Source organism: Mixophyes fleayi, chromosome 7 (assembly GCF_038048845.1).
Source record: "Mixophyes fleayi isolate aMixFle1 chromosome 7, aMixFle1.hap1, whole genome shotgun sequence".
NCBI classification, from domain to species: Eukaryota; Metazoa; Chordata; class Amphibia; order Anura; family Limnodynastidae; genus Mixophyes; species Mixophyes fleayi.
In genome coordinates, this window is record NC_134408.1 from 124,739,929 (window position 1) to 124,752,372 (window position 12,444).

The window sequence follows — 12,444 nt, forward strand, 5'->3', positions numbered from 1 at the left end:
GTGTACCTGATAATTATTGATGCATTGTTTCTACAGATCTAGAATACACAGTCTTACTCCTTGGGCATAGGCAAACTGAGGGGGAGGGGTCCTAGTGCTTGGAAACCCCCCTCTAAGCCTGGGGCACTGTATAATTAAGGTGGCTGGACCCTGCTCCCGCTTCACACAGCTCTGCTTGAAAAGGGAGAGTTGCGTGCACCTAACAGCAGTGTACGCAGCATTGCCCATGTATATTATGGGGATAGGAAGAGTTGGAGAGCAGCCAAGCACTTTCTAAAATTATAGCCACTCCCCCATGCATGCTGGTCACACCCACTGGCGGCGTGGTGTGGAAACCCCCCTCTACAAATCCTGCATTTGCCCCTGTTGGGTGTAAGTAAACAATAGGAAGCCCTACACTAACATTAATACCCCACCTACTCATAACACAATCTATATATTACCAACTTTAACACTGATATTCAAACACAGTATGGGGGTGAGCAGAGACATGATCTGGGGAATGAAAACACACATACTGAAGGCAGTCACAATGTGTGCTAGGACAGGGGCGGGGAACCTTTTTTCTACCAAGGGCCATTTGGATATTTATAACATCAAATTAACTCACCCCTAATGTGATGGCTGGAACTGCTTCTCTTTGTTGAGGCATATGATGTTACCTGGTATTGATGATTTTTCTCCCCTTTGTCTCCCCTCTTTCTTGCTGCGTCCATCATGCTGTTTTTTTCTCCCCTACAGTTACCTTTCCAGTTGCCTTTATTCTGTTCTGTTTTCTTTTCTCCATGTACTCTTCTTCTCTTCTGTGGTGTTCGCGGCTCCTCAATGCAACTGTTGGGCGTGATGTCACGCCCGACATTCAGTGCACAGAGGGGATGAGTGTGCTGGGCAGTCAGAGAGGTTTTTGCTTTGTTTTTGTTTTTTTCTATTTCTTTTGTGCCAACGGAGAAGAGGGGGATGGCAGGTGGGGGAGGCGCCTCTCACGCTTAGCACCGCCCCGCCCCTTGCTTACCCCGTTTACCGTGTTCCACAGGGCCAGACCAAATGATTTTGTGGCAATTATACAGGCCTTATTTAAAAACCTTTTTTTTTTTTGTTTTGTTTTTTGTATTTGTTTTTTTGTTTCTTAAAAGGTTCACTTAATGCAATGAGTAAAATGTTTCTGCTATAATACATTATTAATTGCATGACCAGTGTTTGTCTTGATATGTATTTTCTGTAATACAAGTGAATTGGTGCCATCTGCTGGTGAAGTAAAAGCTGCACTGCTCTATGATGATGCAAATCCCATAGTACAGATTAGAGAATGTTTTTACCTCTTTTCTGTGGAATAGAATCTTATAGTTGGCTGCACGTTTCTCAAGATAGAATTCCCCCGGACTTTGCCCTTAGTAGTTCAATTCCATGGCATGACGCATCCAATACAAAGCACACTATAAACTGCCCAGTGTACACTATCTACTGCTGTGTGACTGTTCTCTGTGCAGTTGGTCCTTCCTCTAGAGATTTGTGTATTTACCACCCTGTCAGACTCCTCCCAGCTGAAGGCCTCTAAAAGCATCTGAGTTGCTTTAGTCTGCACCTCATGTTCCTGAATCTCAAGAGTTAATCTGACTTTAGAGTAACCTGTGCAGTGGAGCAAACACCTTTGCTATTGATTCAGAAGTACTTGTCTGTCTGTCAAACACATTCTTGTTTTTGCTTTCTTTCTTGAATGGCTGTTTAGGTTGTTTTTAAGATCATTTCTTCCAGCTACAAGTTATTCTCTGATGCTCTCTTCCTCTCTAATAATCAAGATGTCATCACTATAACTTAACTCACACTTAGTCCTTCTATTTACTGTAAGGCTAGCTGATTCACCACTAACATATAATCACTGGTGACAGGCAGCGCAATCTATATTAGGATCCCTATGTAAGTAAACTATATCTGCTCCTTTTTACTTTGCTACCCCTTTAGTATCATAATTCTATTTACCTTCATAGGAAACTGTTGCTCGTAAATGCTGTAAAAGGTAGGGTGTTGGTTAAGCACATTTCTCACTACTTTTACGAACATGCAGGTTTTGTTTAGTTGCCTGCACGAGATTTCTGTGTAAAAATATTCTGCAGAATGTTCCTTAGCTGACCACTTACCCTTTTTTAGGGTAATTAAACCTCTTGGGTTGAATCCCTTTCCTCCTTCCATTGCGGCCTCCTCAACCCAAAGAACTGCCGGATCGTCCAGTGGTGACTTTCTGCCAATCTGGGACCTCGCTAATGGAATCTTTAAATTGTCTCCACATCCCTCCCCTATAACTCCAATACTTTATAACCCACAATTTATATATTGGGGAGGCTCCATTTCCAGCTTTTTTATAGCTAACTCTCCATTCTAATAACATAACTTTTTTAGCAATATAGTCAACTGCTACTATTTATTATTATTATTGATTTGTAAGGCGCAACAGTACTCCACAGCGCCGTACAGTAGGGAAAACAGTACATACATAAAACAGGAACATACAAGGTAGACAAAATAAATGCAGACATGAAAACAAAGGGTATGAAGGACCCTGTTCATTAGAGAACTTACATTTTAAGTGGAACAGGTCAAATGTGTCTCAGAGTGGAGATTTTAGACAGTTGTGAGGGTGTATTAGTGTGAATAGTGTCATCGAGGATAAGGTCACCTCTATTATAAAAAAATTAAAAAAAGAGATGGGTTTTCAAAGAGTATCTAAAGATATGAAGGCTGTGGGAAAGCCTGATTGAGCGTGGTAAGGAATTCCATAAGTGGGAGGCAGCACAGGAGAAGTCTTGTAGGCAGGTGTGAGAGGTGGTTACCAGAGACGAGACAAGGCGAAGGTCAGAGGTAGATAGAAGAGGGCAGAAGGGAAAGTGTTTTGATATTTGATGTGAGATGTATGCAGGGGTGGTGTTGTTGAGGGCTTTGTAGGTGAGGGTAAATAATTTGAATTTGATTCTGGAGGACACAGGGAGCCAGTGTAGGAATTTGGAAAGTGGAGCAGCAGATGTGAAGTGGTGAGAGAGGAAGATCAGTCTTGCAGCAGTATTTAGGATGGATTGAAGTGGATATATGGGTGTCGGGAATGCCAGACAGCAGGAGGTTGCAGAAGTCAATACGGGAGATGAGAGAATGGATAAGCGTTTTGGTAGCATGTTGAGTTAGAAAAGGGCGTATTCTGGCAATGTTTTTAAGGTGGAGTCGACAGGACTGGGAAAGAGTCTGGATGTGAGGAATACAGCAGAGGGCAGAGTCAGGTGTGACACCAAGGCAGCGGGATTGGGAGACTGAGGAAATTGTGTTATTGACCGTGAGGGAGATTTAAGGGCAGGTGGTGACTCTGGCAGGAGGGAACATATTAAGCTCTGTTTTCGACATGTTGAGCCTTAGGTAGCATTGGGACATCCATGTGGAGATAGCAGAAAGACAGTTGGTTACACAAGATAGTACAGAAGAAGAGAGGTCAGGGAAAGAGATCTAGATTTGGGTGTCATCAGCGTAGAGGTGGTATTGGAGGCCGAATGAGCAAATTAGTGCCTCAAGAGAAGAGTTGTACAATGAAAAAAGTAAAGTGCCAAGAACAGAGCCTTGTGGGAGTGGAGGAGAGGATGTGCCAGAGGTAGAAACACTAAAGCAGCGGTTCGCTAGGTAGGAAGTGAACCAGGATAGAACTGTGTCACGAAGGCCAATAGAGAGTGAAGGGTATGTAGGAGAAGAGGGTGATCAACAGTACAGTATCAAAAGCAGCAAAGAGGTCCAGTAAAATGAGTATGGAGAAATTACCCTTAGATTTTGCAGTAAGTAAATCATTGGTCACTTTTGTGAGAGCAGTTTCAGTGGAATGTTGGAGGCAGAAGCCTGATTGCAGAGAGTTGCGAATAGAGTGAGAGGAGATAAAGTGAGACAGGCGTTTGCCTCCAAACTACTTGAGCAATTAGTGTACAAAGGGGAGGAGAGAAATAGGGCGGTAGTTGGAGAGAGAGAGGCTGAATCGAGAGATGGTTTCTTTAGAATAGGTGAGATGAGCGCATGTTAAAGGAGGATGGAAATGTGCCAGTGGAGAGAGACAGGTTGAAGAGGTGAGTTAGAGGTGGGCATGCAGGGAAGGAGAGGGAGTGGAGAAGTTGGGAGGGAATAGGGCCGAGTGGACAGGTTGTAGGGTGAGATGAAAAATTGAGTGCAGAGACTTTTGTCTTCAGTTACTGGACAGAATGAATTAAGGGTGGATTGGGGAGTGTAGATAAAAGTGGGTTGAGTGAATGGAATTTGGCATGAGGAAATATCTTGTCGAATGGTGTGAATTTTGTCTTTGAAATAGGTGGAAAAATCGTGGGCAGTGAGGGAGAATAGAGCAGGAGGTGGTGCAGGTGGGCAGAGAAGTGAGTTGAAGGTGGCAAAGAGGCGACGTGGGTTAGAAGACTGGGTGGATATTAGAGATTTGAAGAACGTACGTTTGGCAATTGAAAAGGCAGTACTGTAAGAAGAAAGGATGAATCTATAGTGAAGGAAATTGGGATAGGAATGAGATTTCTTCCAGTGGCACTTTGCAGTGTGGGAGCACTTTTGCAGGTAGCGGGTCTGTTTGTTATGCCATGGTTGGGGTTTGGATCGTCCGAGACTATATGTAGTAACTGGAGCTGCATTGTCTAGGGCTGAGGGAAGGTTTTTTTTGTTCTAGAAAGAGGCAGCCTTATTAGAACAGAACAATGCAGTCATTGGATAAAATAGTTGTTTTAGTGAAAATGAGGGGATTGGGTTAAGCGTACATAAGTTTCGTTGTGTATTTGGGTCAGGGGGAAGTGCATGAGGAAAGGTGAGGATGAAGGAAAGGAGGTTGATGTCGGAGAGTGGGAAGGCTACATTGGAGAAACTAGAGATGGAGCAGTAGAGGGAGAAGACAAGGTGAAGGGAGTGCCCATAACAGTGGGTGTTAGATGAGGTCCATTCCAAAGGAGGAAGTAAGTGAAAGAAGTTTAGTGGCAGAAGAGACAGTGGGATTATCAATGGGAATGTTGAAATCGCCTAGTATCAGTGTAGGCTGGTCAAGGATAGGAAGTAAGTGAGCCAGGCAGCAAAGTTTTCTCAATTCCTTGACACTGTACCTGGGGGGCGATAAATGACAGCAACACGAAGGTTTAGAGGATAAAATCGACTGATAGTGTGGACTTCAAAGGAAGAGAATAAGAGGGAGGGTTCAGAGGGTATGAAGGTGCAGCTTGGCGAGAGTAGAATGCCTACTCCACCACCTTGTCTGTTCTGGGTCTGGAAGTGTGGCTGAGGGAGAGTCCCCTATAGGAGAGAGCTGCAGGGGATGTAGTGTCGGAGATGGTGAGCCAAGTTTCTGTAATGGAAAGGAGGTTGAGGGATTTAGAAATTAATAGGTTATGGATCTATGTATGTATGTTTGTTACAAACAGGTATGGCATTCATTCCATAGAGCACAGGAGAAGGGAAGAGAGGGTAGTGGTGGTGATATGTGGATAAGATTGGTGGGATTGGAAGTACGGAATGGATGTCAAAGTTTAGGGAGGAGTGTGAGCAGATAATGGGGATCGTACGGGGCCCAGGGTTAGGCGAGATATCACCAGCAGCCATGAGAAGGAGCAGGGTAATGTGAGGAGGATTTGTGGGGGTGTTTTATTTCTGTTTATGTAGGCTGGTGAGTGTGGTGGGTGCAAGAGACAAAACGGCTAGTACAGACTAGTGAGGAGGGAAGTAGTGAAGGGGAAATCATAAATTGGGGTGGGAGGAATAGGATGATGGAAAAATAGGAGGTGTTTGGAGAGCAGTATGATAACAGTAAATAGGAGAGACTGTAAATTGAGTAGGTCCATGATGGAGAGATGTGAACAGTTGATCTAAATAGTGTGGTGGAATGGAAGAGGTGAAGGATACTTTACCACCCCCTGACTGGGGTTAATGGAGGAGGTTGTTTCTGCCGCTCTGACACAACGAGGTCCAGGAGGATGCTGACAATTGGGTGCGGAAGATCCAGCAGCCAAACAGAGATGGTAACATCTCTGTAGAATCTCTGTAGAATCTGGCATGTGTATTGAATGGAAGTCATGATCCGTATTATCCACCACTACAGCATTCTGTGAAATGTGGGAGCTGTGAGTGGATCACATTAACGATCTCTTAGCCTCCGTAGATTTATTTTCTAAGCAGGTCGCTCCCAGTAATCTTTCTATGTCAACTTGGATCCCTTCGCCACCCATTCCTCTTACCTTTCCTACTCGCATCCTTCATCATCCCAAAACTAACCCCCCCCCCCCTCCTCTCATTTTTTAACCAGTCATCAGATTGTTCTCATATAACTCAAGACTTGTTTGCACTTACTGTTGGTCATGTTATTGCAGTGTAATTAATCTGTTTGCACATTTGATTTTGTCCTGTATTTTTGTTGACTTGATAAGTAATCTATTTATAGGACCACTAAACCTGAATTCCAAGTTGATGTATATAAAAGAACAATAACATTCACACACATAGATATGTAAATGTTTCAGTTACTCACCAATGGCCAAAATATTTTAGATAAAGTTTATAGTGGAGGAAGATATTTTCCTATACACAGCAGTATCCTACTGAAGGTCACTGCAATCCTCCTCAGATAATTTAGAATACAAATGTTTAATACAGTGTGAAATATCTTTTGTTCAGTCAAGGTATGGCAACTATTACATAAATATATATATTCAAAGATATATTATAATTTATTTTATTTTTTTATTATTATTTAAAGGCACTGGGTGTTTCAAGCCATACAGACAGAGCCACAATCAAGAAGAAAATTAAAGAAATCAAAAAAGCTCAAGAGAAACTGGAAAAACAAAAGGAAAAATGTTCAAAAAAGGAAGTACAGAAGAAAAGTGGCAAAGTGGTTGCAACTGTGGAATCGAGCTGCTAAAATATCACCCAAGAATCCTGATCAGTCCACGTGTTGTATATGTATATAGGTGTACAATTAAATATCAGTGACAAATCTTTAACATATTTAGAGCATTTCTTAACTACTAATAGCATCTTAAATCGAACATTGCCGAAGGAGCATACATTTTTATTTAGCATTTTTTATTAAACCCATTTACTATTTGTACTGATTTCTTGGAAGTGTAATTTTTTTTTTTCTTTTTAAGTTTCTAAGGTTGTGCATATTTTAAACAAACTCCTGCGCCCCCCCAAACCTTCCTTAAACAACCACTTAATATAGCATGATCGCGATTGTACCTTTCACACACAGCCAGAAAAAGAATGGCGTCCGGACGCTCTCCAGGGCAAGATGTCCTCATGTCTTCACTTCTGTTCTTACAACACTGGTTTCCTTCTAGTATGTCTGTAGTTAGTGTTATGCGTGATTGTCGCCCCCAATACCACTATCAGGTTACTTTAGTACAATCTGTGGCTGCTAACTGTAATTCAGTGACCTGAACTGTACTGCGAGATGAATGAACAGCGACCTGTTCCCATGGGGACTCTGAATGGATTGTGCATCTTTGTGGTTTGTGAAAGAACATCGGAACGAATCGTTATGACAACCAGTAACAAACTTTCAGTGTGTCTTTCCTTTATTCTTACATTGCGACAGGACTAAGCTTACGTGTATAGTATTACCTTCATGTCTATGCACTTCATCACGTAGAGGATTTTCTTGTATGTTGTCTTCTGAAGAATACAACAGATGTCCATTTCAAGAGACGTATGTCAATCCAGTTAACAGACTGCAACTTATTTTTTTCTTTTTTTTTTTCTTTTCCCATGCTAAAATATAATTAATTGCATTATGTATAATGATTGGTGCAATGATGGTACTAGTGCGGGGAAAATGTGTGCACCTATCCACATCTGTGGTACTTTGTATAAATGTGCAGTCTGTGGAAATAAGTCTTACAACTTTTGTATTTTGTTGTTTTTGTATTCTACTGCCTTAGGGTGCTGATAGACAATGCAGAAAACATGCAGCTGTGGTTCACGTCACAAAGACACTTTGTTTTTCAATACGCAACATTTTGAAAGATTAAGGGGGGTATTCAATTGTCGGCGGGATTGCCGAAAATCCCGTGGTCTGCGGACGATTACCGATATTACGGTAATCGTGCGCGGAAAAACATGTAATACGGTAATTTACTCGCTGGATTTCAGCTACAAATTACTGTATTAGTTTTTCCGCGGCGGGATTTTCGTCGATCCCGCCGACAATTGAATATGCCCCTAGGTGCTCTCATTAGACAGGGTAACCACGGCTCCCATTGACTACTGTATGCAGCGTTAAACGCTTGTCTGACATCACTCTTACTCTATTCAACGCTTGCCAACCACTGATGCAGTATGATGATGTCATAAGTGAGAGACTGAACAGGCTCTGTGGTAACCACTTAATACATCTGCAACAAACAATTTTGTCATTGCATATAAAGCTTGATATACACATATATATTTAAATAACATTTTTGTACTGCCGGTTGGGAATAGAGTAGTACATTATAAATTTGGGAAAGGCAGTAAAATGCTGCTTGGTATACTTCATTTCAAGTTTTAAAGGGACAGTATCAGAAAGATAAAAGGGTTCAATGCAAATGACTTTATTATAGAAGCCACCTACAAATATTTTTCCATAGACATATTTCAGCAGTGGATATGTAAGTAACGAACATTCCCATTATTTGACCCATTTTTCCCTCTTGCGTGTCAACCACTGAATTTTGGGTGATACTGTCCCTTTAAGTGTAGGATCTCTTTGTAGAAACAAAATGAACTCTATTTTTACACAGTCAAAATGAATTGTTTATACTTCACTGGGATGTTACAGTACTATTACTTCTGTGCTTCTTAAAATTATGTACTTTGTCAATTGTGGACCAAGTCATGCTCTGTTTTTCCACTAAATGTAGATCTTTAAACAAAATCATGAAAACTTAGGAACATTTTGTAAAAAAAAAAATAAGTTTTATATAATAAAACTGACCCTTTTTCTGAGTATCTGTGTCTCATTTTGCTAAATTACTTATGTGACAGAGGTAGACGACCTCATCATTTGGTGTACAGCATCCAGAAATCTACATCCACAAGAAGCGCATATACTAGCAAGTCACAGAGGTTCATGATGTGTGGAAATAAAACACAATGACCTCATTATGTACGGAAAACAGGAGTGCTCCCTGCCTGTGAGCACTTACACTGTAGACGGGAGGGATAGCCATAGAACACTGAAACAAAGGCCATTTTACCCAAGTGTTACATTTAGTCCATTAGTATATAAAGTGGTAGAGAGCCCTTATTGAAATCAACTGTGCTCTTGACATGATATGACCAAGCACCCAGTCTTGCACCATGGTTTACCCGAATGTATATTAACCCGGCATCAACCAAACAATGCTCCATCCTTACAAAGGGCCATCTCCCCTCCATTAATTCCCCATAACATCGGCATAAGGTATCTCCGTGGACATTCCATAGATCATTGTGCCAAATAGAATCTCTCCCTAAGGATTGTGTAGACCACTGTGAGAGGAGGGGGCTTGTTTCTTGTGCCCAACACATATTTAGTATTGCTGTATTGTACAATTAACTGTTGTAGGGAATCTCCCTCCCCTCCACTAATCAGACTGCGCAAAGTGTAGGAGGGACGCAAACATGCGCACTATTAGAAAGGTATTGTTCTGCACATTCACCTTTCCTTGCCCTAATAGTTTATTTTTTGTTTTTTTTGTAAAAGGTCATTTAAAAAGTAGTTTTGAGTTTGTACACCTTCCATTTTTGGAGTAGTATTTGTCTTAAGTTTTTATTTTGCTGGGCAGCAATGAGCTCAGGGAGCAGTTGCATCTAACAAAGCATTAACATGGCAACCTGCTGCAAATGGCCGAGAGTATTGTGAACTTATTTAAAGGGTTAGAAAAACCAATATTTGGCATTACTGTATCTAGAATGTTTGTCAATAAGCTGGAGAGTCAACAAAAAAAAGTAACATATGTTTACACTTGAATGTCCACAATGCTTGTTCAATCCTCCACAACAGGCTCCCAATAGGTAAAATCATAAGATTGCAACGTTTATTTAAATATGCACATCTAGGCTGTAGTTTCAGATGTTATTTTTTTTTAGGGATGTGCACCGGCCACTTTTGGTGTCTCGGATTTGTTTCGCAAAACACCTGATGAAAGGTTTTGGTTCAGATTTAAGGTTTTGGATTGATTTATTTTGAAAAAAACATAAGTGCTAAAAAACAGTTTTGTGGGGTTTTTTTTCCCACTCCTACGCAATTAACTTCAATAACAATCATTTCCACTAATTTCCAGTCTATTCTGAACACCTCACAATATTGTTTTTAGGCCAAAAGGTTGCACCGAGGTAGCTTGAGCACATAATGCCAAAAAGAGGTACAAGATGGAATTGTTCTGGGCCCTCCCTCCCACCCCTCGCGAGATTCGACGTGAGACTTGGACGACAGAGCCTCATTTTCATTTTTTTGCCTGCCGGAAATATTCGAACAGTGCTCGGATCCCGTTCGGATCCGCACTGTTCGGGTGGGCTCGGATTAGCGAAATCCGAGCCCGCTCATCTCTAATATTTTTTTTACAGCAGAAGACCTGAATTTTTCCAAACAATATTCACCTGCTGCTAAAGCACAGTGGAGCTGCAATGCTTTCTGGGTCTTGTATTCTAGGCACGTGAGCAATTAAAGGGGGTTTCACCCTCCAAATAAATGTGTTGCCTTGTACACCCTCAAGCAGCTACAAACATCACCATTCACACTGGTTCTTGATAATGCAACGGATGTGATATATTTGAGTTTAGTGAAAAAAAAAAAAATCACTGAGCCAACTAACAGTCTGGTACACAATATGAGAGTAATGGGTCTAGGGGAAAAAGTATGTACACAGCTAGAGAAAGTTATAAATATAACCATCAAACTGGTATAATGTTAGTGGTGTCACCAATATCAGCATTGGGCTTATGTTTAAGGTTTTTATTAATGGTGTTTTGGGCAGCCTAAAACGTAAGGTGTCCAAATTTGCTGATGAGTTCTGTAGAGATGTGGACCTGTAGGATAATAACAGGAAGATTAATGAACTAGATGGAACATGGCAAATTAATTTATGTAGATTAGGCCTGGAGTGGTAGCTATACTACTGACACAGTAAATATAATTGGTGAAGGACCTAAGAATAATCAGATAAAGAGATGTAGCTCACAGTGTCAGATAGCAGCTGCAACGACAAAGTCCTGAGATGTATAAAGAGGGATATAAATGCATGTGATGCAAATACAGTACTGCCATTGTATGGTGTACAATTCAAGGCACATCTCTGAAAAGAGCTCAAAGGTTTAGAAGCAAACAACACCTTGATTGATGACAGGGAATGGAAGGATTAAATTAGAGGTTAGTCAAGCAGTTTACTTTGTATGGTCCTTCATATGAAAAGTTATTTTTAGAGGACAATTGGTCAACTGCAAATAGAAGAAAGCACATGGACGTGTTTTTGGTTTGTTTTTTTTACTGTAAGGGTGGTTAAACTGATGCATTCACTTAACCTCCCTAGGTTAATCTACCACCCTTTACACAACAATAATCTGACCCACTTTGCAACATTGCTGTGTGACTGAATCATATGGCTCACTAGGGACACTATCACTCTGCATTCTGGTTGGACCAATATGCAATGTGTAGAACTTGAGTTCATTTATCATCCTCCCATTGTCCTATAGATTGTACAGTCATGGCCAAAAGTTGAGAATGACACCAGTATTGGTTTACACAAAGTTTGCTGCTTCAGTGTTTTTAGACCTTTTTGTCAGATGTTGCTATGGTATAATGAAGTAAAATTACAAGCATTTTTTCAATTTCAAAGGCTTTTATTGACAATTACATTAAGTTTATGCAAAGAGTCAATATTTGCCAAGTTCACCCTTCTTTTTGAAGACCTCTACAATTAGCCCTGGCATGCTGGCCACATACTGACTGATGGCCGCCCATTCTTGCTTAATCAATGCTTGGAGTTTGTCAGAATTTGTGGGTTTTTGTTTGTCCACCCGCCTCTTGAGGATTGACCACAAGTTCTCAATGGGATTAAGGTCTGGGGACTTTCCTGGCCATTGACCCCCCCAAGCCACTTAGTTATCACTTTTGAGGCAAAGTGCTCCATCATGTTGGAAAAGACATTGTTCGTCGCCAAACTGTTCTTGGATGATTGGGAGAAGTTGCTTTTGGAGTGTTTTGGTACAATTCTTTATTCATGGCGGTGTGCTTAGGCAAAATTGACAGTGAGCTCACTCCCTTGGCTGAGAAGCATTCCCACACATGAATGGTCTTAGGATGCTTTACTGTTGGCATGACACAGGACTTATGGTAGCGCAACCTTTCCTTCTCCGGCCAAGCGTTTTTCCAGTGCCCCAAACAATCTGAAAGGTCATTCATCAGAGAAAATTACTTTACCCCAG

At 41.2% G+C, this 12,444-nt stretch overlaps 1 protein-coding gene across 4 annotated transcripts in view; it reads left to right on the forward strand.

The window, feature by feature from the left end:
* The window catches only part of LOC142098123 (neurabin-1-like), a 68,331-nt gene extending 59,349 nt beyond the window's left edge, over positions 1 to 8,982 (forward strand). For all 4 annotated transcript variants that reach the window (XM_075180628.1, XM_075180625.1, XM_075180626.1 and 1 more), the window contains one exon: positions 6,752 to 8,982. In XM_075180628.1, coding sequence (XP_075036729.1) covers positions 6,752 to 6,916 — 165 coding nt within the window. In that variant the 3' untranslated portion in view covers positions 6,917 to 8,982. The remainder of the gene's footprint in view (positions 1 to 6,751) is intronic.
* The last annotated feature ends 3,462 nt before the right edge of the window (positions 8,983 to 12,444 follow it).